The 26,271-nt window shown below is 36.1% G+C and overlaps 1 protein-coding gene across 2 annotated transcripts in view; it reads right to left on the bottom strand.

Moving 5' to 3' along the window:
* Positions 1-26,271, bottom strand: part of ORC4 (origin recognition complex subunit 4) — a gene marked incomplete at both ends in the record, with an annotated part of 67,695 nt that overhangs the window by 28,852 nt on the left and 12,572 nt on the right. Inside the window, 5 exons of one of the 2 annotated variants that reach the window (XM_080689099.1) lie at positions 3,484-3,569; positions 4,722-4,797; positions 13,364-13,454; positions 14,749-14,825; positions 18,817-18,890. In XM_080689099.1, the coding sequence (XP_080545225.1) occupies positions 3,484-3,569; positions 4,722-4,797; positions 13,364-13,454; positions 14,749-14,825; positions 18,817-18,873 (387 nt within the window). Of the gene's footprint in view, positions 1-3,483; positions 3,570-4,721; positions 4,798-13,363; positions 13,455-14,748; positions 14,826-18,816; positions 18,891-26,271 lie in introns of those variants that run through there. The other variant, XM_080689098.1, reaches the window with a different exon arrangement.

Here is a 26,271-nt window from a genome sequence, read left to right as displayed (position 1 = left end):
AAGGCCACTTACCCTGAGGGCTCACCCATAAAAGTGGAAGAATCTTTTATGGAGATTTTATGTGAAAATCTCCATAAAAACATAAGAAACATGAAAAAAAATCAAGGCAATATAATACATCCTAAGACTCGTAACTTCACAGTAAGAGAATGAAAAGATAACCAAACTTTAAAAGAACACCAATGCTCCTCAAAGTATTCCATAGAATAGGGAAGGGGTGCTTCCAAACTCATTTTATGAAGCCACTATTATCTTTAGCACACCAAAGAAATACCTGTTTGATCATGTTCCAGCCCTATTCACAATAGCTAAGATGTGGAGTCAGCCTAAGTACTGTCAACAAATGAACACGATAGACATAATGTGGTACAGTCAATGTATTATTAGCCATAAAGAGGAATGAAGAATTTTGCTGCAAAATAAATGAAACCAAAAAACAGTATGTTACATGAAATAAGCCAGAGAAAGACAAGTATTACATGTTTCTTTACATGAAAAAGAAAAAAAAATCCTTGAAAGTAGAAAAGTAGGAAAGGCTTTTGGAGAATGGGAAGGCAGCCAAGAGAATATCAGGAGGCAGAGCGACAGAGAGTGGAAGAGAGGAACAATATGATCAATATGTGACGTTTGCATGTGCTAGAAATGTCACAGCGAAAACCATGAATCTATACAACTAATACTCACTAGTAAGGATTTAAAAAAAAAGAAAGGAAAAAAACTAGAGAGCCAACAACAACAACAAAAAATACTAGATACTATAAACTGTTTGTCTATTCAAGAGCATATTGAAAGATTTGTATTTATTACATCAAATTTGGCTATGTTTACTTGGATTATAGCCAAAATATTTTTAGATACAATTTAAATATTCTAGATGAAATTTAATAGAGTAGCAGATGTATGATCCAGATGTTCCAGATTCTGGGTAGAGGCGCTATTAAAATACTTTTTCAGTACAGTCATTAATTTTTATTTCCTTCAGATGTTTTTAAAAGCAGCCAAATCTAAGTTTGAGGAGATGTAAAGAAGAAAAGAGACTCACTTGTTATTTCTCCAATTGAAGGATCTAATATAAAATAGCATAATTGAATTTTTATGAATGTTCATATATTGTGTTGGTCAAATGCTGGTATGCCAACGCTCTTATTACTTTTTTTTGGTGGTACTAGGGATGGAACCCTTCTACCTCCAGACTACACTGCCAGGCCTATTTTTATTTTATATTTTAGTTGGAAACAAGGTCTCTTAAGCCAGCAAGGCTAGCTTTGAACCTGTGCGATCCTTCTGTCTCCACCTCCAAAGCATGGGGATTACAAGTGTGGGCCACCACGCCCAGCTTGCCAGTGCTATTTTAATGGAAGAATACAAAGTATTATCCATAATTTACCATAGTATAACAAAGGCTTAAAGAAATGATCTGTTGGGAAATCAATGGTCAAATCTATTCAAAGGTATGTTTTCTTCTGGCTTTTTTTGCTTAAAAGACATTAAATATAGGTAGGAATTTTTATAAATATATATTTATATATATAAGAATGTATGTTTAAGTTTTCATGTACATATGTATGGATATGCATATAACATACTTATACATGTTTGCTTTAAGTAAAGCTCCTGGTTAAGTGACTTGTGTCTACCATTTTATAACTTTAGGGAAACTAATTATGCTCTATGAGCTGCAGATGCCTAATCTATATAATGCAGAAGTTAAACTAATACTTTCTATATAGTTAACCCTTGTTATACTAGGAGGAATGGCTCCAGGACCCTCACATGGATGACAAAGATCTATGGATATTCAAGTCTTCTATATAAAAATGGTAAAATACTTGCATATAAACTATTCACATTCCCCCTATACTTTAAAACTTTTCTATATTACTTATAATATCTAATTTAATGTAACACTGTATAAATATTTTACTACGTTGTCTATGGAATAATGCTAAGGAAAAAGTCTACATAGGTTCTGTATACACATCATATTTTTTTCTTGAATATTTTCAATCTGCAGTTGGTTTTATACATAGATGTATTACCTATGGATACTGAAGGCTATTTGTGATAATGACAATAATAATGATGATTAGGATAGAAAGAACTGTGCCTTTTATTATTTCGTATAAATTCAGTATAAATATGTCCATTCAGGAATGTTTGAAGCACCTACCCAGATCATCCAGAAACCAAAAGTCAAACTGAGCCTACTGAATAGGAATTCCCTTTGACTAAATAGTAGGCCACTAGTGTAAGAATTACATTATAAAAAGGTGGTAAAAACACTACACATTTATAGAAGGGATAATTGTGAACATGCACTTCAAGGATCTACAGCGTATGGAAAGGGAGCATATAGCTGGTTCACCTTTCTATCGACAATTACTATAGAAGAAATGTCCTGAGTGTTAGGCGGCTACACAGCTGAGCTTGTTACTGCAGGAGAAGTGAAGAGTAATATTGGACTGACAGTGCTCAAGGACCATTAGTGACGAGAAAATAAACCTGGAATGTATTTATCTCATTTCAATTGCACAAGTAATACAGAACAGGCAATTTTCTCATGGAAATTAGGACACAAATTAAACTAATCCTGTTTTCCTTAGATCTTATAAATTAGGTGACAGGGAAAAAGTAAAACAATTTCTAACCTGGATGTGGTGTCACATAACTGCAATCCCAGTACTTGGGAGGCTGAGACAGGAAGACTGCAGATTCAGGACAAAACTCAGCAATATAGCAAGACCCTGCTTCAAAAATAAAAAGTTAGCTGGGCGTGGTGGCACACGCTTGTAAAACCCGCGCTTTGGAGGCAAAGACAGGAGGATCGCGCAGGTTCAAAACCAGCCGTGCTGGCTTAGGAGACCCTGTTTCCAAATAAAAATGTAAAAATAGGTCTGGGAGTGTAGCCCAGAGGTAGAAGGGCTTCCAGGAACCCCAGTACCACCAAAAAAATAATAATAATAATAATAAAATATATATTAATAAAAAGTGAAAATCACTAGGAGTTCAACTAGGACCCTGGCTGAATTCCCTTGGGGTCAATCTCCAGTACTAATGAAAAAAAAAAAAAATGTGTGTGTAAGCATTTCAAATCAGTTTAGGTTACTAATGTTTACTGTTGAGACTGAAAACTGTAGGATTTAAGGCTAAACTTCTGAAAATATAATAATGAGAGATAATTAACATCTGTATTAGTAACCAACAAAGTATTTTTAAATCTAAATGAAATTTAATGTTTCCTTTCTTCCTAAGAATAATCTTGTGGAGTAATGTATAATAATAAAACAATGTCCAACATGATGAATCTTAAATTCAGAGACACTAAATGTATTCAAATACAGTATGTAGTATTATGACAAGAATCTTCCATATTTTATTTTAGAATCTTTTCATACCTGCATTTCCTTCTTGAAATATAAAAATACCTGTTAAAAAGATTTACTTTGAAGTTTATTTAATAAAAATACCTGAAATGATACTTACAAAAACTTTATCTCCAACTACATTTTCCAGACTTAACTGCCTTGTGATTTCCTTCAGAGCAATTTTATCATTGATCTGCAACAGTCCTAAAATATATCCCATTAAAAAGTATTTAATTAAAATATTTTATTTTAATATCCAGCTAAGTATATTTTTCAAATGCTTTTTAAATTTAACTAGAAAGAGAGTCTGTTAGTTCACATTACTTCATTCTTTAAAACCAACAAAAATGATACTTGATAGAGCCAATAAACAAACTTCCTTGGGAGGAATATGTATATCCATGTTTAGAGCAGCACAATTCACAACAGCTAAATTATAGGACCAGCCTAATATCTATCAATAGATGAATGGATTACAACATTATGGGATACACACAAAATCGAATTCTATCTAGCAAAAAAGAAAAACAAAATTCCATCATCTGCAGGAAAATGAATGGACCTGGAGAATATTACGTTAAGTGAGATTAGCTAGTCAGGAAAAGTAAAGCATCGTTTGTTTTCTTTCATATGTGGAAGTTAGGGAGCAATGGGAATACAAGAGGGACTTTAGATAAAAGAGATACTCCAGTGGAGTGATGGAGAAGAATTTAATGTAGAAAATGATTCCATTGATATTATGTATATATGTGAAATTATTAATCTGAGTATCATGTACAGGGAAGGAGAGAGAGTAGAGAGGGAACCACAGGGAAGCCCACCAAGTGCTGTGTGTATATATGACCCTAGTACTCTGATCTACATTATAATGTGACACTACAATGCACCAATAAAAACATATAAAATATATTTATATGAAAGACAAAAACCAGAACACTTATATGTCTCCTTTATTTTAATATTTTCAATTAAAAAATTGCATATAGTATGTGGAGGCTATTAAATATTGATCTAGTTGTAAAAATATAGCTATTTGTACAGATTTAAAACATACAAGTGAATTTAAGTTTCATAATACAAAAACCACATCTAGCCAGGCATGGTGGTGCATGCTTGTAATCTCAGTACTTGGGAGGCTGAGAAGGGAAGATCATAAGTTCACAGCCAGCCTCAGCTACTTAGTAAGGCCTTCTACAACTTAGTGAAATCTTGTTTCAAAAATAAAAAAAATAGGATTGGGGGCGTAGCTTGGAGGTAGAATGCCCCTGCTGAGTTCAATAACTAGTACCCCCCCAAAATAAGAGTAAAAACTATCTGGTTTATATCATTTCCAATGCAACACAATCACATACTTACCATTTAAGTGAACTTGTAATACATTTTCACTTACTTCTTCTATTTCCATGATTTCTTTCAAAGCCTGATTTATTAACTAAATAAAATTGAAAAGTTCATATTTAATAATAAAGAAAAGAAAAAAGCCCATGATCTTTTCAATTATGAATTGTAATTTAATATGTTAAAGAATATAAACTTAACAATATTCTTGTTATAAGAATATAAACAAGTAGTTTCTTTTAATTAACACATTTTCAAATACTCTACAGATAAAAGGTTTACCTAGAACATGTGTGTCTGACTTTCCTTATGATACCAGAACCAAGATAGGTATACATGCATGTATACCTATCTTGTATCTAGGAGGTATACCATCCAGTACCTAGGAGGTTGAGACAGAAGGATCACAAGTTCACCAACAGCCTCAGCAACCTAGGGAGGCCCTCAGCAACTTATTGATATCATGCTTCAAAATAAAAATTTAAAAATAGGGGTGGGGGTACAGTTCAGAGGTAAAATGTCACTGGGTTAAGTATTTAGTACCACACATAAAACAGGACACACACACCCAATACCAGTCTTTTCAATTATCTATCCAAACATCTAATAAGAGTATAGAATAACACTAAAAAAAAAATTTTTTATGTGTGTGTGTGATGCTGGGGGTGGAACTCAGGGGAGTTCTACATGTGAGCCACACTCCCAGCCCTGTATCATTTAGTTTGAAAGAAGGTTTCGTTAGGTTCCTAAAAATCTCCTTACATTGTCGAAGCTGTCCTGGGATTCTCAATCCTGGGATCCTCCTGTCTCAGCCTCCCAAGTACTGGAATTACAAGTGTGCATCACCACGCCCAGCTAAATACTAACATTTTTAAATAAATATTTTCCCACAAGTCACACTAAACTATGGTCCCTTATGAACTTTATGTTTCAGGACATTTTATATCTCATTAACATTTGCTCTAGTAAGTATCATTAAAATCAGTTAATACTTATTGAAAAATATATACCAGTGCAATGGCTAAATAACTGTAAAACACTATCTCTCGTTTCTATATATTTCACATTTCATGAAATGAAACTAGAAAACACTAAGAAATTAAAAAAGGTATTGTCTTTTAGTTGCTAAGTACACAAAAAGTATATATAGTAAGAAACAAAGGTTACAATTTATTACTAACAATATAGTAATAATTACTACTAAAATATAATTATAGTCACACTCAAAAACTGTTAAAACTTAATATAAATTAAGTCATAAATCTTCACATTTTCATAATTAAAGATTTTAATTCCACCTAAACTTTTTTGAGACATCTTACCACTCATATTGAAATATCATACACTTCTCTTTTATATTACCACTGCAAACAAAATATGAAAATGAATATAATTTCCAAGTGGAAGAATGCTATAACAAAATAAATGAACGAGGAAAAGAGGCTAAATATACAAGTAAATTTTAGATGACTCAACAAAGGCACTGGTAAAACTGGTAAGCTGTTGTTTGTTTTCTGTGGTACTGGTGATTAAACTCAGGAGCATTCCAAGCTACAACCCCAGCCACTTTTCATTCAGAAACTGAAACTCACTAGGTTGCTGAGAGCATCACTGGTGAGGAAATCTTATTTACTGCTGAGAGGAAAGTAAACTGTAAAGTCACACTGAAAGACAGTTTGGTATTTCATACAAAGATAAACACAACCTTACTATATGACCCAGCAATTGTGCCCCCAAGTATTTACACAGTCAAAATGAAAACTTTTGTCCCTATAAAAATCTGAACACTATTACAGTCTGTATAAGATTTATTAACAAATGCCAAATTGGAAGCAACTAAGATGTCCTTCAACAGATGAATGGATAAAGAAACTGTGTTATACACAAGCATACAGACACAAGCATACAGTGGAATATTACTCAGTAACTAAAAGAAATGAGCTATGCCGGGCATGGTGGCGCACGCATGTAATCCCCGCGCTTCGGAGGCTGAGACAGGAGGATCGCACAGGTTCGAAGCCAGCCTCAGCTACTTAGTGAGGCTCTCAGCAACTTAGTGAGACCTTGTTTCCAAATAAAATAGAAAAAAGGTTTGGGAGTATAGCCCAGAGGTAGAAAGCCTCTGGATTCCACCCCCAATACCACCAAAAAAAAAAAAAAAAAAAAAAAAAAAAAAAAAAAAAAAAGAAAGAAATGAACTAACAAGCCACAAAAGGAATTGGAGGAATCTTAAAACACATACTTCTAAGTGGAAGAAGTCCTTATGAAAAGCCTATATACTCTGACTCCAATTAAATGACATTCTGGAAAAGGCAAAACTAGGTAGACAGTAAAAATACAAGTGGTTGTCAGGGGTTTAAGGGAAGGGACAAACAGGTGAAGAATAAAGGATTTTTAGGGTGGCAAAACCATTTTGTATGACACTGTGATGTTACATACATAACATGATTCATTTGTCAAATTCCATTGAACTGCATAGCCCAGAGAACCTTAAACAAAGAATTTTAATTAATAACAATGTATCAATATTGGCTCAATAATAACACATGTAGCACACTAAAACAAGATAATAATAATACAGAAAACTGTGTACCTGTTAGGGTAAGAATTACATATGAATTCTCTCTATCATCTGCTCTAGTTTTCTATTAAAAAGACAGCATAGCCGGGAGTGGTGGCACATATTTGTAATCCCCGCGCTTGGGAGGCAGAGATAGGAGGATCACACAGGTTTGGAGCCAGCCTTGCTGGCTTGAGACCCTGTTTCCAAGTAAAAATATAAAAATAGGTCTGGGAGTGTACCCCGGAGGTAGAAGGGTTTCCAGGAACCCCAGTACCACACACAAAAAAGAAAGCACATCTTTTTTAAACCAATTTACTAATGAAATAATATTTACTTCAGTTTATTCGAACATTTTTTAAAGTGTTTCCTTTTCTGAACTTTCTATTTGTCTTTAGGGCTAACTTCTAAAATTAAGTTCTATAAAATTCAGCCATTAGCTGCTAAGGCTGTATTTTTAGGAAGGACTGTACAAAAATCACTGAGATTCAAGTTTTCTGCTATAATGATATTTTTCTGTCAAGACTTCCATTTCTAGATGAAAAAAATGTACATAAGCCTAAAAGAAGTTAGCTATGTGTGGTTGTTAGTGACATTCATTAAATACTTCTGGTTAATTTCCATTCTAGGTACCTAGAAGAAATACACTTCTTTGTTATCTTGAAGTTAGAAATGACCATGTGATTTGTTCTATCCAGTGAATTGTGAGATGTTCTCTGATCAACTCTGGGTGGAACTTTTTTTGTTTTAGTGGTACTGAGGGTGGAACCCAGAGGCTTTTCTACCTCTGGACTATACTCCCAAACCTATTTTATACTTTATTCCAAAACAGGTTCTCACTAAGTTTCTGAGAGCCTCACTAAGTAGCTGAGGCTGGCTTCAAACCTGTGTGCTCCTCCTGTCTCAGCCTCCCAAGTGCTGGGATAACAAGTGTGCCCCACCAGGGCATGTCCTTGACTCTCTGTCTCCACTGGGGTACTTGTAAAAAAAATGTGCTAAGATAATATGTAACATTCCTCTTGAGTGACTACAAAGGGTAGTAATTCTGTACTGATCCACCATTAGCACAGTACAAGAGCAACCATAAACTCCTCTCACATTAAACCAAAGAGATTTGGGGCTTTCATGACTATAATCTAGCCTATGCAGACTGATAATTTATTAAGAAAAAAACCTTACTTTTGGAGTTTCTCAACAAAACAAATTTGAATAAAATCTATTTAATTCCTAAGGGGGAAAAACTTGACCCAAGAATTTAATTCCCAGCCATCTGTAAGTTGTATAAAATACCTAATAATTCAAATGCTTATTAGTCATAGTCCCTTCTTAAAAATTATACTAAATATCCAGGTGTGGTGGTGCACGCTTGTAATTCTAGCATTCAGTAGGCTGAGACAGGAGGATCACTGTTCACGGCCAGCCTCAGCTACTTAGTGAGGACCTCTGCAACTCAGTGAGACCATTTCAAAATAAAGAATAAAAAAAAATATGGCTGGGGGTGTAGCTCGGAGGTAGAATGCCACTGGGTTCCATCCCCAGTACTGTAAAACAAACAAACAAACAAACAAACAAAAACAACAACAAAAAAAACACCACCCTAAATGACAATGAAGTTAAATGCAAAAGAAAGAAAGGAACAAGCTGGGTATGGTGGCTCACGTTTGTAATTTGTAATCCCAGCATCTGGAGGCTGAGACTGGAGTTTGCAGACACACTGAGCTATTTTGTTCCCTTCACAACTAGGTGAGACCTTGTTTCAAAAATAAAAAGAGAGCTCAGCACACGCTGCAGGGATTCAGAGTGGAAATCAAAAGCAGAGAAGAAAAAATACGCCAGCCTCATGGCCGAGGGCGTGGCAGAGGCGCCATATTGCCACCGGCAGCAGCAGCAGCAGTGAATTCACCGAGTCCAGTACAGCTACATCTGCGTACTCAAGAACAGTGAGTCAAATTGCGGGCCACAGAGGAGAAATCGCAGTATTGTGCCTCCTGGGACTTGACCCAGTGAGGGAGTGGTGGTGGCAGAGATATCACACCATAGGAGAATGTGCAACCTGGCACCCCCCATAGTTTAAAGCAGCCTCTATCGACTCCCTGGGTCGGAGACTCTGTGATACAACCCAGTAAAGGAGTAGTGGGGTCTGAGATAATACAGACTCGAGATCCAGAGCACCTTAAGTGAAGCCATAGTGACCCAAGGGAAGAACCCAGAGAAGGCACAAACCTCCGAAATCATGGGAAAGAGGAATAACACTGGAGTAATGAATGTGCACAACCCCACAACATCAGAACCTGATAAAACAGAAAATCAGAGATTTCTAGAAGATCAAATCAGGAAAATAACTGTAGAAATAATAGAGGTGCTTCAAAAAGAACTCAGAGAGAGCCAAAAAGAGATAAAGGATGCAATTAATGAAGTAAAGGCCTCAATTCAAAGCACAAACAACCGATTAGACCACATGGAGAACAGAATCTCGCTCTTAGAAGATGAGCAATCCAAAAATGAATGCATAGTTTCTAATCTAGAAAAAAATATCCAACAGCAGGAATCTGACATTGAAGAAATATGGGCCCATCTTAAGAGAGCTAACCTAAGAATAATTGGAATAGAGGAGGGAAAAGAAAGTGAAACCAAAGGGATCAACAATCTCTTCAAGGAAGTAATAGCAGAAAATTTTCCAAATATAGAGCAAGAGGTTGATACACAGATCCAGGAAACTTATAGAACTCCCTTTAGACAGGATCGAAGAAGAGGATCCCCACGCCATATAATTGTCAAAATGACCAATGTGGAAGCCAAGCAGAGAATCTTAAAGGCAACAAAAACAAAGGGCCAAGTGACATTCAGAGGCAAACCAATTAGAATCACTCCAGACTTCCCAAACCAAGTCATGAGAGCCAGAAGGGCTTGGAGTAACATATTCCAAACTCTGAAAGAAAACAACTTCCAGCCAAAAATTTCCTATCCAGCAAAACTTTCTATCAAATTAGATGGAGAAATAAGAAGCTTCCATGACAAACAGAAACTGAAGGAATTTATGTCTTCAAAACCAGCACTAGAGAAAATACTCAAAGAGATTAACTACAAAGAAGAAATAGGTAACACTCACCAGAACCAGAGAAACAAGAGTTTCCATCCAACAGACAACTAAGATTGGTTATCTGTGGAGATTCATTATTTATGTTAGTCTTTTACCTATCTCTAAGTTGCATTGTTTGCCTTTATTGTTGTTAATTTTTAGGATTTCTAGTTGGAATATTAATATACCTTCAGATATAGCAATTGGAAATATTTTATCCCATTCTATTAGTAACTGTTAACTCTGTTTACATTGTCTTTGGATATACAATTTTTTATTTTTTTATTTTTTAGGGAGTCTGTATACTCCTCTGTTGCCTGTGTCATTGAAATCATAACCAAGAAATCACTGCCAATTTCAATGTTGTGAGGTTTTATGACCCAGATTTTCTCCTAAAAGTTTATAGTCTTAAGATTTATATTTAGGTCTTTTATCTATTTTGAGTTAATACTTGTATGTGGGATTAGGTAAAGGTCCAATTTTATTCTTTTCCATGTAATTATTATTTTTCAACAATATTTAGTTAAAAGATTATTATTTCCACCACCAAATGTTCGTGGAAACCTTGTCAAAAATAACTTGACAATATAGGGAAGAATTTAGCTCTAGGCTTGTATTTAACTCCAATGGTCTATATACCTGCCTTTAGAACAGTACTACACTGTTTCTATTTTTCTATTTTTTATTTTTTATTGTATTTTTATTGTATTTATTATTTTACTGTTTCTATTTTTCTATTTTTTATTTTTTATTGTATTTTTTATTGTATTTATTATTGTACACTGTTTCTATTTTCTATTTTTTATTGTAGCTTTATATAGTTTGAAATCAGAAAATATATATCTGCTAGCTTTGTTCTTTTTCAAGATCGTTTTGGGTATCTAGAATTCATATTCCATATTAGGATAGATTTTTTTCTGAAAAATAAATATATAAATATATGATAGTTTCACCTAAAAAAACAGAAAAAAATATGCTCTAGTAAGAAAGAAAGCAAAAAGAAATATTGAAATGCTATCTTTAAATCATCAAACGCTTGGTATCAGACAAATGAAACTGTTATGTGAGATTATCATTTTTAATTTTGGATAAATTGCTTTAATACTAGATGTCAACCGCTAAGCCAAGCATGGGGAGGAGGGATGGGGAGAGAATGGGGTGGGGATCGGGTGGGGGCTGACTGGGCGATGTGTGCAGTATGTCTACAAAAGTTTGTATCCCACTATGATGTATGAATACAGTGCACCAATAAAATAAAATTAAAAAAAAATAAAAAGAATGAAAATAGGGCTAAGGATGTCTCTCAGAGGTAGAATGCCCCTGGGATTCATCAAGAGTTCTGCAAAAAAAAAAAAAAAAAAAAAGCAAATAAAAAAGAACACTCAAATAGTGATTACAAAAACAGGGCATGAGGACAAACAAGTAAAAGATAAAACTAAAAAAGAAAAACAAAGATTGTAAATATAATGTGAAAATTTTTGAAATACTAAAAAAATAAACCTAACTTTCCAATTGATATGGTTTAAACAATAATGGAAACAGTAGATAAAAGTAAAATTCTAATTACTCTCTTATATACTATAGAGTCAATATATACTGCTTAAAAATGTGTAGCTAGGGCTGGCTGTGGTGGCACATACATGTAATCCCAGGAGGATCAGAGGTTCTAAGCCAGCCTCGGCTACTTAGTGAGGCCCTCCACAACTTAGTGAGACCCTATTAAAAAAAAAAAAATTTAAAAAATAGGGCTAGGGGTGTAGCTTGGAGGAATAATATTCCTGGGTTCAATGACCAGTACTGCAAGAAAAAAGAGAGAAAAGAAATCATAGCTGGGCATGGTGGCACACACCTGTAATTCTAGTATATGAAAGGGGGAGGCAGGAGGATTATAGGTTTGAGGATAGACTGAACAATGTGGACCCTGCTTCAAAACAAAAAATATAGACTGGAGATACAGATCAGAGGTAGAAACCTCCTATGTTCAATCTTAAGTAAAAGGGAAAAAAGACACTAAAATTTTAGTTCTATTACCCATATTTTAAAGTCTATTAGCCAGAAATCAAAATTCATTACAATATAAAATTATTTATTGCAGATAAATTATTAGAAAAATAGATTTTACATGGCCTAGCCACTTAAATGTTAACACGCATAATTTGCTGCCTATATTGAAAAAAAATACAAAAGAATAAGGAAGAAAAATGTAAGTCTCTTTTCCCCCTTCCCCTCTCCTCCCTTCCCCTCCCTCTCTGTCTCCCCCCACCCTCTCTCTCCTGGAGTTAGAACCCTGAGGCATGTTACCTCTAAGCTAGGCTCCTAGCCCTATTTTATTTTTTTATTTGGAAAGAGGATCTCACAAAGTTGTGGGAAGACCTTATTAAGCAGTTGACACTGTCCACGAATTTGCAATCCTCCTGTCCCAGCCTCTCAAGTACTGGGTTTACAAGCTTGTACCACCACACCCAACAAAAGCCAAGTTTCTTTTTGAGGTAACTAAGCAAATACAGAGGAAAAGTAGAGAAAGTTATAAGACTCAAGTCGATGTAAAAAAAAAAAAAAAAAAAAAAAAAAACAGCTTCAGTTAAACAATGTATAATAAAAAATAGAGGAAGATATATGTTAGTAGGTATAATTTCTTAATCTGTAAAAAAAGGATAAAACCTACCTTTCATGGTTACAGTAAAGAACAACTGAACATAGGCAAAAAGAGCACAATGTACCTGCTCAATATATATTAGTTTCTTTCTCCATTGGTAACTTCTAGTACCTCAAGGACAAAAGATCATGACAGAATAAAAATCAAGACAAAAGTTGTCCCTGAGAGGAAAGACAAGGTAGGAAAAAAATGTACGCTCAATTTAAATATACCACCCAAACTTTATATGATTTTTGCATATCTTCTGTGATTAATTAGAAAGAAAAAAGTAGAAAATGTTACAAAATAATCAGTGTCATCTGAAATAACCATTTCATGTACAAGTTTACCAAAGCAAAGGAATGCCAGAAATTAGCAGCTTTTACCATGGTCTTTCCTGATCCTCGAGGTCCAATGATGAGTACAGAGTTACTTTCTCCATGAACAGCAGTTCTTCTTAGCAGTTCAATTAAGTGTCTAAAATGATATAGACCAAAATTTCAAATATAAAGCTGGAATCATTTAGTAGTAGTACTTTCTAAAGCTAAATGTGAATATGCACACAAAGTCCTCTCTTCTCTCCCTTTGGGCTCCTGACTTAAGTTTTAAATAGTACTACACAGAAGAATACAGGAGGAAAAGAGAATAGGCCAGTGCCAATTCCCTAGAAACCTAGTAGGTTTGGAATGTATTAAGTTTGAGATTTTTGTGGTGGTACTATGGAAGGAAACCAGGAGCTTTCTACCTCTGAGCCATATCCCCATCCCTATTTTATTCTTTTATTTTGAAATAGGGTCTCATTAAGTTGCACAGGGCCTCAGTTTCTGAGGCTGGACAAAAAACTAATCCTCCTATCTCAGCCTCCCAAGTCCTGATATTATAAGCATATGCCACCAAGCCCGGCCTATGTATTGGGTTTTTAAATGGGTAGGGAACAAGGGACAGTAGTGGCAATTCCTAGGATCCTTAGGCTTAGAGATGAATCCCTTTTTCTACTAACACTTTGGCCTTTAACTCCAGAACTGGCTGCTGGATATTAAGGGCAAAAAGGTCAGAATTCTCATATCAGGAAATTTAAACAAAAACGATTCATAAAGGGCTTTCTCACTATGTAAGTATTTATATCTGCCCATGTTTCATGATATTCAGTGTCCCTATTCAAAAAGCAAAACTTCAGCCAGGCATGTTGGTGCATACCTGGAATCCCAGTACTTTGGGAGGCTGAGACAGGAGGAATACAAGTTGAAAGTCAGCCTAAGCAACTTAGTGAAGCTCTTAGCAACTTAGTAAGACCCTGTTTCAAAATAAAAACAGGCCTGGTAAGAGCTGGGTGTAGTGGTGCACACTTGTAATCCCAGCATTTGGGAGGCTGAGACAGGAGGATTGTGGTTTGAGGACAGTCTCAGCTATTTAGTAAGGCCCTTTTTGCATCTCAGTAAGACCCTATTTCAAAATAAAGAATGAAAATAGGGCTAGGGGTGTAGCTCAGAGGTAGAATGCTCCTGAGTTCCATTCTAGTACTGCAAAAAAAAAAAAAAAAAAAAAAGAAAAAGAAAAAGAAAAGAAAAAAATTAGGCCTGGTAAATTTGCTTTTTTTTGGGTAGTGCTGGGTATGGAACTTATTTTCATTCTACCTGGTAGAAAAAGGCAAAATTTCTTACTTCTATAAATGTAGACTTTCTCCTAAGATCAAATTTGTGAATTATAAATTTTTACAAAACCTGGTAGGCAACTCTGAGTAGTTTCATAACAAGGGGACAGATATACTTACTTGTATTGCACTTGCACTCCAAATAGGTTACTATTTGGACTCTGATGACAAAATCTTTCACGTAATATTCTTTGTACCTGATAAAAATAAAGTGAATAAAGAGAAATAAAATTCTATGCATAGGATCCAAATCAATTAAAAAGTACATGTATAGCAGTCAAAATTAGGTATTAATGAATCAATCCAATGCTCACTAAATACTTGACCTCAAGAGTTCTGGCACCATTTTCATGAATTAGAAAATTAGCATTTATTTGTATCTATCAAGTCCCAAAGAAATGATTAGAAGCCAGGCATGGTGGCACACAGTTGTAATCCCAGTATTTGGAAAGCTGAGACAGAAAGATTGCAGGTTTGCACAACAGCCTCAGCTACTTAGTGAGGCTGTCGGTTTTAAACTAAAGAGTAAAGAATTTAGTGAGACCCTCCACAATTTAGTGAGACCTGGTTTCAAAATAAAGAATAAAAAATCAGGTTTTTGGGTGTAGCTTGGAAGAAGAATGCCCCTGAGTTCAAACCCCAGTACTACCAAAGGAAAAACAAACAAAAAACAAAAAAGTGATGATTTAGTTGTGAAAGTTTCATCAAGAAGGAAAATTACTTACCTTAGCTACATCATCAACTTGGGAGCTGATTCAATGCATGTGAATGAATGAATACTTTCATTTTGTATAACATGTTGGTCAAGGGAAAAAAAGGCAGGAAGAAATCTAATAATGCAAACTAATCTAGACTATAAGAAAGAAATCAGGGCCAGAGGTGTAACATAGAGGCTGAGTGGCTTGCCTAGCATGTATGAGGCCCTGAAATGGATTCTAAGCATGGGGCAGGGTAGGGAGAGGAAGTTTGGAATTATGAGAATAAATTAAGAAAAAATTTTTTTTTTTTTTTTTTTTTTTTGGTGGTACTGGGGTTCCTGGAAGCCCTTCTACCTCCAGGCTACACTCCCAGACCTATTTTTACATTTTTTTTGGAAACAGGGTCTCCTAAGCCAGCGGGAACAGCTGGCTTCAAACCTGCATGATCCTCCTGTCTCTGCCTCCCAAGCGTGGGGATTACAAGTGTGCGCCACCATGCCCGGCAAGAAAATAATCTTAATTTAGCTTATTTTGAGTCTGTTTTGGAATGAAAACTTTAGACTTAATCATGAAAATTGTGTTAGTTAATCTAGTACAGTTTTCTAAAAACTGGACCACTGAAATAATTCCTTCCCTGGACCTGTTGCTAATATAGAGGGACCAAAACCTTGGGTAGCTTAGTGGTTTCAGATATGGCACTGTGGGATGCAATGAGAAGATTATTTGCTTATGCCAGATGACAGGATAGGACTGACTGTTCACATATACCAAAGAAAAAATCTGAGTCCTCTTTACATGTACCAGAGGACAAGCAAAGAAAATTATTTTAGCTGGGTGTGGTGGCGCAATTCTTGTAATCCCAGCATTTGAGAGGCTGAGACAGGAGGATTGTGGTTAATTGGACAGCCTCAGCTACTTAGTGAGGCCCTTGTAACTCAGTGAGACTCTGTTTCAAAATAAAAAATTAAAAATGGGGCTGGGGATATAGCGCGGAGATAAAATGCTCTTGGGTTCCATCCGAAGGAAGGAAGGAAGGAAGGAAGGAAGGAAGGAAGGAAGGAAGGAAGGAAGGAAGGGGAAGGAAAATTATTCACTAATGACAAAACAATCCATAGTTATCATTTTAGAGGAATTGAAAGAGTAACAATGGGATTGGTGCCAGAAGAGACATTTAGGTGAATTTTAAAATGTTGTCTTAAAAAAAAAAAAGTTGGGTCTAGGGTTTATCTCAGTGGCAGGGTACTTGTCCACCAGGCCCAAGACCCTGGGTTTAATCCTCAACACCACAAAAGAAAAATAAAAGATTAATAAGAAGGTTGCTTTTTCTGAATCTTAATTTCCTCATCACTGAAATGAGACAACATCTTTTCAGCAGGTATCTTGAAGATTAAACCAGTTAATTTCCATTAAGTCCTGCACTTATAGCTGATACCTATACAATGCTTGAAGAGCTATATAAACAGGGTCAACGCATCATACTATATTATGTAGATGAAATCAACAGAAAAAAGACAAATCTCAATTCTTTCCTAAAAAAAAAACTTACTAAAATGTTCTACAGAGACAATAATTTCGTGTAAAATATAAAAAATAAAGGAAATGTAGCTTTAATGAATAGTCAAAAGATTCAACAATCCTACATTATGCTGGATATAGATAGTGGTATAGAAATTAATTCACTTGTACATGGAAAAACTATACTTTACATACAAAACTACATATATTTTATCTCAGTTTGAAAAGAGCTTGGAAACAGAGCCAAACATTTTCTATCAAAAAAAAAGTAAGGCCAAGTGTGGTGGTATATGACAGTAATCCCAACTACTTGGGAGGCTGAGGCTGGAGAATAAATTTAAAGACAGTCTAGGCAACTTAACAAGACTTCGTCTCAAAATAAAAATGGGTTGGGATGTAGCTCAGTAGTAAAGCACTTGCCTACATCATGTATTAGCTCTAACAGTGTAAAAAAGTCCCTAAGCATTCACCTACATCATTTATTAGTTATTATAGTATAAAAAACACTGATAAAGGGCATCCACAAAAAATGTAGAGCTAACATCAAATATAATGACACATGGAATGCTGCTTTTCCCACTATTAGACTTAATGAGTTTAGCAAGTTTTCACAATAAAAATATCAATGTACAAAAATCAATTGCATTTCTAGACTAGCAACAAACTCAGCAAATCAGCAAAAGAAAAAAAAACACGAAGAAAGCACTTTAATGCACAACAGCATTAAAGGGAATAAAATACATAGGGTAAATTTAACCAAAGAAGTGAAAAACATAGCTTCAGCTACTTAGTGAGGTTCTTCGCAACTCCGTGAAACCCTGTTTCAAAATAAAGAAAAAGCTGGGCATGGTGGCACACGCTTGTAATCCCTGTGCTTGGGAAGCTGAGACAGGAGGATTGCGCAGGTTTTAAGCCAGCCTCGGCTACTTAGTGAGGCTCTCAGCAACTTAGTGAGACCCTGTTTCCAAATAAAATATAAAATAGGTCTGGGAGTATAGCCCGGAGGTAGAAAGCCTCTGAGTTCCACCCCCAGTACCACCAGAAAGAAAGAAAGAAAGAAAGAAAGAAAGAAAGAAAGAAAGAAAGAAAGAAAGAAAGAAAGAAAGAAGGAAGCCGGGCATGGTGGTGCACGCTTGTAATCCCAGCATTTGGGAGGCTGAGACCTGGAGGATCGCGGTTCGCGGACAGCCTCAGCTACTTAGTGAGGCCCTCTGTAACTCAGTGAGACCCGGTTTCAAAATAAAGAACAAAAAATAGGGCAGGGGGTGTAGCTCAGAGGTCAAATGCCCCTGGGTTCCATCCTCAGACCCGCAAAAAAAAAAAAAGGAAGGAAGAAAGAGAGAGAAAGAAAAGGGCTGGGGGTGTAGCTCCGTTTTTTTGTTGTGGTACTGGGGATGGAACCTAGGGGCAGCATTCAACCTTCAAGGTACACCCCTAGTCCTATTTTTTATTCTTTATTTTGAAATAAAGTCTCACGGAGTTGCAAAGGGCCTCACTAAGTAGCTGAGGCTGACTGTGAACCCAGATCCTCCTGTCTCAGCCTCCCAAATGCTGGGATTACAAGCCTGCACCATCACATCTGGCTGTTTAAAACAAATTCTGAAGATGCTATTTTACTAAACTGAAATCATACCGCTTTTTAGAAAGACATGAGTTAAAGGGGGGATTCAACTATCCAACAACTTACAAAGGATCAAACTAACTAGTGTACAAACATTAATAGAAAACAAACATTATCAGTTGGCAAAAAAGGGTTTGAGAAATTCCATAAGAACCACAATAGAATCTGTCATTCCACATTCAACTTTAACAGTTTGGAAAGTTGCTTGTATATGATTATTCTTAGGATCTTGTTACCAATCTCTTTCTGAGAAAGAGTGAGTCTTCCTAGGCTATGAAAAAAATTCAAGTTAAAATAATCATTATTCAGATTCTTTACATGGTAACTGGCCTTGAGATTAAGGAAAATACATACCTGTGAAATGCACTCTGCATGTATGAAGCTGTTAATCTTTGATTTACGATTGCTCATTTCAACAAATTCAAATCCTTTAAAAAGTTAGGATAAGTATTATAAATAGTATTAGATTATGTTTATTTTAAAATTTAAATTTCTAGAATAAAAATAAATACAAGCTTTTAAATATTAAACACTTTTCAAGCTTAAAAAATTTCCAATAGGCAAACTTAAAAAATCTTGAAAAGTACTTTGTGTAAGTACTAGCTTATTTGACACACTTATACCACACTTTACATAGTTCTTGTACCTCTCCCTTTCTCTTAAATCTTCCATTCACCTTTCTTTTCTTCCTTTTCCACATTATACAAAATGTTAATCCTACACACCATCCAATACAATCATCCCTTACAGAAAAATTGTCTTTAGGTTAAATGCTTCTGTAAATACCCATGTATTTCTCTTTATCCATTACCAAAACTCATCAAACAAGACAGGCTGACCTACCATCAAACCAATATGATTTGAACAGGAGATGTTGGACTTTGATCTTCACAAAGCAGAAATAATTTCACAGCCATTTATAGGCAAAAGTGCCTTAGTGGGAACTTTGGGATTACAGTAGGAATTTGTGAAACATTAGAGGGGCCTAACACCTGGAAAAGTTGTTTTGAGAAGGCAGAGTCCCAGGTGTCAAACTTGCTGAGTATAGATCTGAATCCAGACTTAAAAGCAGCCCTGTCCCTCTGAGAGTTCAACTATAGCCCCATACTTTCTTGCTCTTCCTACCCAAACTATCCACTAAGGATGCCCAGGAGGAAATATGCACATTAGTGCCAGAAGACAGGCCTACCCTCCTCAGTCTTGACTATGGATCTTGAAATACTTTTGTCTTTATTATGCTGGTTCTTCTCTGGCAGAGTAGACCACAGGGCACCTCTATTTAGTCATCTTAGATCCTTCTCAAAACAGTTATTTATTTAAATGTAAAAGGTGAGGAACTGCAAAGATGCTGTTTGAATGCAGGGCCACCCAGTCTGTATAGGAGTATCTTCAGCAAAGCAGAATCTGGGACCTAGACAATCCTCCCCGGTCCCCTCAGGTATTTGAAACTCAAAGAATTTTATGATGATTAAAACAGTTCCCACAGAGTATTTCACCCTGGAATTCTAGAGCAGGTCCTACCAAATATCTACCTTGATGATTAAAAAATAACAACAACAAATAAAAAACCAAAACCAAAATAGCCTTTCAATAGAGAACTCCTAGAATTTTTAAAACCAAAGTAAGAAGCTATAAACAAGGACTTGCCAGAGATAAGCTCTTCTGTGTATCTAAGGGGGGCTTTCCTGCTTCATTCCCATAGCAGATCTAGAAATAGCCCTGAGTCTTGGACCCAGGCCCTCTCAAATGTGGTTGGAAAGCAGGACTGCCCACCCAGGGTACTAGGAGGAGGCAGGCCTTAGACAATTGCTACAGGCAGTTTTCCCAATCTAACCAAACAGCAAGTCCTGAAACAGACATTGAAAAGCCAATCTAGACCCTCAGCACTTCTTGAGAGCAGGGATAGGGGCCTGCTGGGAGACACACATGTCCATGACCATAGAAACAGGCAAAAGACCTTAGAAGCTGTCCTGTGATTCAGTTCTAGCCTCACGTAGTTATGGACTGGGACTCAGGAACCAGTCATAGACCCGGGAACTCAGCTAGTAACTCAGTGGGAGTCTTCCCTGGGTCCCAAAAGAAGTTGCACCTACCTGTATATCCGATAATAGGACTGCTACCTGCAGACCCTCATTCCAGCACTAGCCATATGCAACAAGGTTTTGGAGACAGTCTTTCCATTCAGGGACTGAATCATGCCCACTAGTAATAGGCCAACCTATTACAAGCCAGCCTACCAAGGACACCACTATGGACCTAGCAGTAGTCATATGACTTCTTCAATCCATTTGAATATCATCCTGGAGAAATCCCATCAGCCCTGGAACTTCACAGGAAAATGCCCTAACTAGCAAAACTGGTCTGTAAAGACTAAAAATGCTTGCTTCTTCAAATGCACAGACACAAATACAACGCTACAAGGATAGTACAGAATCAGATAAGACTAATAACTCTGGGAAATGAATCCAAAGAAATTAAGATCTACGAATGGGTTAAAAAAGATTTCAAAAACTGGCTGTGGTGGCACACCCTTGTAATCCCAGAGCTTAGGAGGCTAAGACGAAGGATCTCACAGGTTCAAAGCCAGCCTCAGCTATTTAGTGAGGCTCTCAGCAATTTAATGAGACCCTGTTGCCAAATAAAGTATAAAACAGGTTTGGGAGTATAGCCCGGAGGTAGAAAAACCCCTGGGTTCCACCCCCAGTACAACCAAAAATAAATAAATAAATAAATAAATAAATAAATAAATAAAAATTCAAAATAGCTTAGAGAAGCTCTCTGGAAGCCTGGCTTGGTGGCTCATGCTTGTAATCCCAGTACTTGGGAAGCTGAGACAGGAGGATCACAGGTTCAAAACCAGCTACTTAGTGAGACCCTGCTTAAAATAAAAAACAAAAACTAGGGCTGGAGGTGTAGCTCAGAGGTAGAATGCCCCTGGGTGCCATCTCCAGTATCACACACATACAAAAAAAGATGCTCTCTGGAACTGGGTTGCAGTTCAGCTCAAGGGTACAAGTCTAGTGTGTTCAAGGCCCTGAGTTTAATTCCCAGCAGAAAAGGAGGAGGCAGGAGAGCTCAAAGAGATGAAAGAAAATACAGACAATGAAATTATTAGAAAAATAATACATACAGAAAGCCAGAAGATTACTAAGGTAAAATTATAAAAGAGCCAGGCCTGATGGCTCAAGTTTGTAATACCAGTATTTGGGAGGCCCAGACAAAAGGATCACAGATTTATGGTAAGACTCAGCTACTTAGTAAGGACCTCTGCAACTTAGACCTTGTTTCAAAGTAAAGAATAAAAAATAGAGCTGAGGGGTGTAGCGCTGATGTAGAATGCACCTAGGTTCAATCCCTAGTACCACAAAACAAACCAACCAACAAACAAAATAAAACCAGCTACAGCTGAAGAACACAGTGATAAAACTAGAAAATTCAATAGTTTCAATAGCTAACCAAATCACAAAGAAGAATTAATAAACCTGGAGGCAGGTCATTTCTTTGCAAGAAATAAAGTAACAAAAAGAAAAAGAGTGAGGAAAAGATAAAAGAGTTATGGAATACCATGAAGCAAATGAATATAGCTATTCACATACAGGAAAAGCATAGTTTTATCAAACATGAATGAATTTAATAAATATAGCAAATAAACTCTTGTTGGTTATGTGTGGGAAAAGAAGAGTCTGGGAAACTCAATATTGATGATATCCAGCCAAATAAACCATGACTCAGAATGCAAACAATCACATACACACACAAACATACACACACATCCTATGGTGAACTTTTTTTTTTTTTTTGGTGATACTGGGGATGGAAACCAGAGGTTTTCTACCTCCGGGCTATACTCCCAGACCTATTTTATATTTTATTTGGAAACAGGGTCTAAGTTGCTAAGAGCCTTACTAAGTAGCTGAGGCTGGCTTCAAACCTGTGCGATGCTCCTCTCCTGTCTCAGCCTCCCAAGCACGGGTATTACAAGTGTGGGCCACCACACCTGGCTCTATGGTGAACTTTTAATACCCTAAAATAAGTAAGCAGAATGAAGCTATGAAAATAACTATACAACAAAAATATAGTGGCTACATAAAAGTGCTAGTTTCATTTTTCAAAGTAGAAGAAAATACCTAAAATTCAAACATGCAGGGAAAAAAGGATTTTTTAAATAAAGCCTTACATTGTAATTGTTTAGAAAATAATCTCTTGAGCTTAATAAATAAAAAAAAATTCAGCAATTGGTTAAACTCCGGAAAACTGATCTGGGTGTGGTAGCACATTCCTGTAATCCCAATACTTGGGAGGCTGAGAAAGAAGTATCACAGATTTAAGACAGTCTTAACAACTTAATAAAACCCTCAACAACTTAGCAAAACAACTTTTTTTTTTTTTTTTTGCGGTACTGGAGATGGAACCCATGGGCACTCTACCTCTGATTTACAACCCCCAGCTTTATTTTCCATTCTTTATTTTGAAACAGGGTCTCACTGAGTTGTAAATGGCGTAAGTAGCTGAGATTGTCCATGAACGGTAATCCTTCTGTCTCAGGCTCCCAAATGCTGAAATTATAAGCATTCACCACCATGGCTGGCTTTACTCCATTTCTGAATGATACTTTGTCTTATATAAAGTTGACCATCTACTAGAAAAAATCTATTTTATCCCCAGACCCGCAAAAAAAAAAAAAAAAAAAAAAAAAAGAAAAAGAAAAAGAAAAAAAAGAAAAGAAATTCTGGGGGTATACATCTTAGAGGTAGAATGCTCCAAGGCTCAATCCCAGTATCCCTCTAAAAAAGGCAAAACTGAAGATGGAAGCAAAATGCTTATTGGCAGTATGCATACAACACAAAACAGATCCTCTACACATTGCTTCAAAATATTAGTTGTTTCAGAGAACACGAACAACTTCCCATACACACACAATACTTAGACATATATCTATTACTTTCCTATCATTACCTTAAGGTAAGAAACAAAAATAGAATTATTACATCAAGTTGGGTATGGTGGCACATACCTGCAATTCCAGTACTTGGGAAGTTGAGACAAGAGAATTGCAGGTTTGAGAGACCAGCCTCAGCAACCTAATAAGACCTGTTTCAAAACAAAAAATAAAAAGGGTTGAGGGTGTAGCTTGGAAATAGAATGTCCCTGGGCATTAGAGGTATAAATTGGTACTAAAATGTTTACAAGAAAAAACAGGGGTGAACACATCCTATTTATTTACTTTCAAAGTTGTCTAAGTGAATCAACAAGGCAATCAATAAACAATTTTTTCTTACTCTGTAAGTCAATGGGCCCTAAGGTGGTGCAAAACAAGAAGGTGTTCAAAAACTTTAAACTATGAACATGTATATAAAAACTAAGTAAAGCCAGGCGTGGTGGCGCACGCTTGTAATCTCCGCGCCTGGGAGGCAGAGACAGGAGGATAGCGCTGGCTTAGGAGACCCTGTTTCCAAATAAAAATGTAAAAATAGGTCTGGGAGTGTAGCCCAGAGGTAGAAGGGCTTCCAGGAACCCCAGTACCACCAAAAAACAACAAACAAACAAACAAACAAACAAACAAAACCTAAGTAAAGCTTAACTATAGTCAGGTGTGGTGGTGCATGCCTGTAATCGTTGTACTTGAAAGCGAGACAGGAGGATAGCATCAAGTAGTGAGACTCTTCAACCTAGTAAGTTTCTGTTTCCAAATAAAAAATAAAATCAGGCTGGGAGTGTAGCTTGGAGGTTGAATGCCTGAGTTCAATCCCCAGTAACACACAGACACACACACACATGATTGATTAACTACTTAATAGATAAAAAGACATATCTTTACATCATCCCTGCATCAGCTGGTATCATTTTATTAAGAGCAACCCAAGAGATCCAAAAGTGTGACATCAATAAAAGAAATGGGCTACAAGCTCATTAACAAGCAATGTAGGAGACTGGCATGGTGGCACACACTTGTAATTACAGCATTTGGGAGGCTAAGACAGGAGGATGACAGCCTCTGCTACTTAGCAAGGCCCTCTGCAATTCAGTGAGACCCTGTTTCAAAATAAAGAATAAAAAAAAGGGCTGGGGATGTCAGTCAGAGGTAGAATGCACCTGGGTTCCATCCCTAGTACAAAAAAACCAAAAAATCAAAAACCTAATGTTGGTATATGGGCGGGATTACTGAATCAAGTTCATTTTTTGAACTTACTGATAATTATTATTTAAATAAATTTCACTCTGAAAGTAAAATAATTCAGGTGTGCCAAGTACAGATCTTTCCTGGAATGAAAAGTGGCTGCCAGTCAATAGTATACTGCTTTGGAAATAAAAAGCAAAATAATACACTCCAATTTTATTTCAAGACAAAAGCATGAAAGAAACTGCTTTTAAAAAAATGTTCAAATGAGAGTATTTTTAAAATGTTTGCATCACTGATTTTATGACTGAAAATTATGTATTATAAAAAGTCTCATATTTATATGCTTAAAAATTCAAAGGGGTAGGCATGGTGGGACACATCTGTAATCCCAATACTTAAGAGGCGGAGACAGGAGGATGGCAGGTTGGGGTAGGGGCCAGCCTTGGCAACTCAGTGAAACCCTGTTTCAAAATAAACAAGTAGGGCTAGGGTTGTAGCTTGGAAGTAGAATGCCCCTGGGTTCAATCCTCAGTACCAAAAAACAGTAACAAAAACCAAACAAACAATAATACAACACCACACTTACAGCCAGTTGATTTTTTACAAAGGAGCCAAAACATATCTGAAATACACACGATAAAAGCCATAAACAACTAAATCATATAATTTACCAGAATATTAATAGAACTAGAGTATACTATGCTCAGTGAGATCAGTCAGTCTCAGAAAAGTCTAGGGATAAATATTTTCTCCCATATTTGGAAGCTAGAAAAAGAATTGGAAAGAAAAAGGACTGCATGTTTCCAAAATGAGACCAGTAAAATAGAGAAAATTGATTAGGGGAGATAGAATGATAGAGAGAAAAGAAGATGTTTGAAGAAGGAAACAAACCAAATAATATTATGTTCATATATGAAGGACTCACTACCAATCTCACTAGCTCACTAGCATGTACTGGAAGGGAAGAGGACAACAGAGGGATGGGATACAAAGGGAAGCACACAAGGAGATGGATACATATATGAGTTACTTTGAATCTCACTATAGTGTATAATAACAATGCTCCTCAAAAATTCTAAAATAAAAGTTGTCAATATAAATGTGCAGATTTAGTGAATCAAGTTGGTACACAGCTCTGGGGAAATGTTTGCTTGACTTCTCCAGCTAAAGATTAATTCCAAACAAAATAATTATTTCATGTGATTTCTAGAAAACTTGCTCACAATGGAAGAGAATTGTAATTAATGATAATCTTATAAAATCTTTTTTCTTTCCAGTGAATATATATTTACTGAATATATATATTCATACAATTTACTTCAGGTTTAATAATCTTTAATGAAGTTTTTAATGACAGAATTTTCTTCATTGATATTAAAACAAAGAGTAGTAGTTTTATAATGTCTAAACACTCAAAACTGATTAATTAAAAATGAAAGGCTTATAGGCAGGTGTGGTGGCACATGCTTGTAATCCTAGCATTTGGGAGGCTGAAACAAGAGGATCACAGTTCGCAGACAGCCTCAGATACTTAGTGAGGCCCTTTACAACTCAGTGAGACCCTGTTTCAAAAAAAAAAAAAAAAAATAGGGCTGAGGTTGTAGCTAGCTTAAAAGTAGAATGCCCCTGGGTTCCAATCCCAGTACTGCAAAAAAAAAAAAAAAAAAAAAGGCTTTCATATTTCCCCA

Source organism: Muscardinus avellanarius, assembly GCF_963383645.1.
Source record: "Muscardinus avellanarius genome assembly, chromosome: 2".
In the NCBI taxonomy this organism is placed as follows: Eukaryota; Metazoa; Chordata; class Mammalia; order Rodentia; family Gliridae; genus Muscardinus; species Muscardinus avellanarius.
The sequence above is the reverse complement of the archived record's forward strand: the minus strand, read 5'-3'. Positions and strand labels throughout refer to the sequence as shown.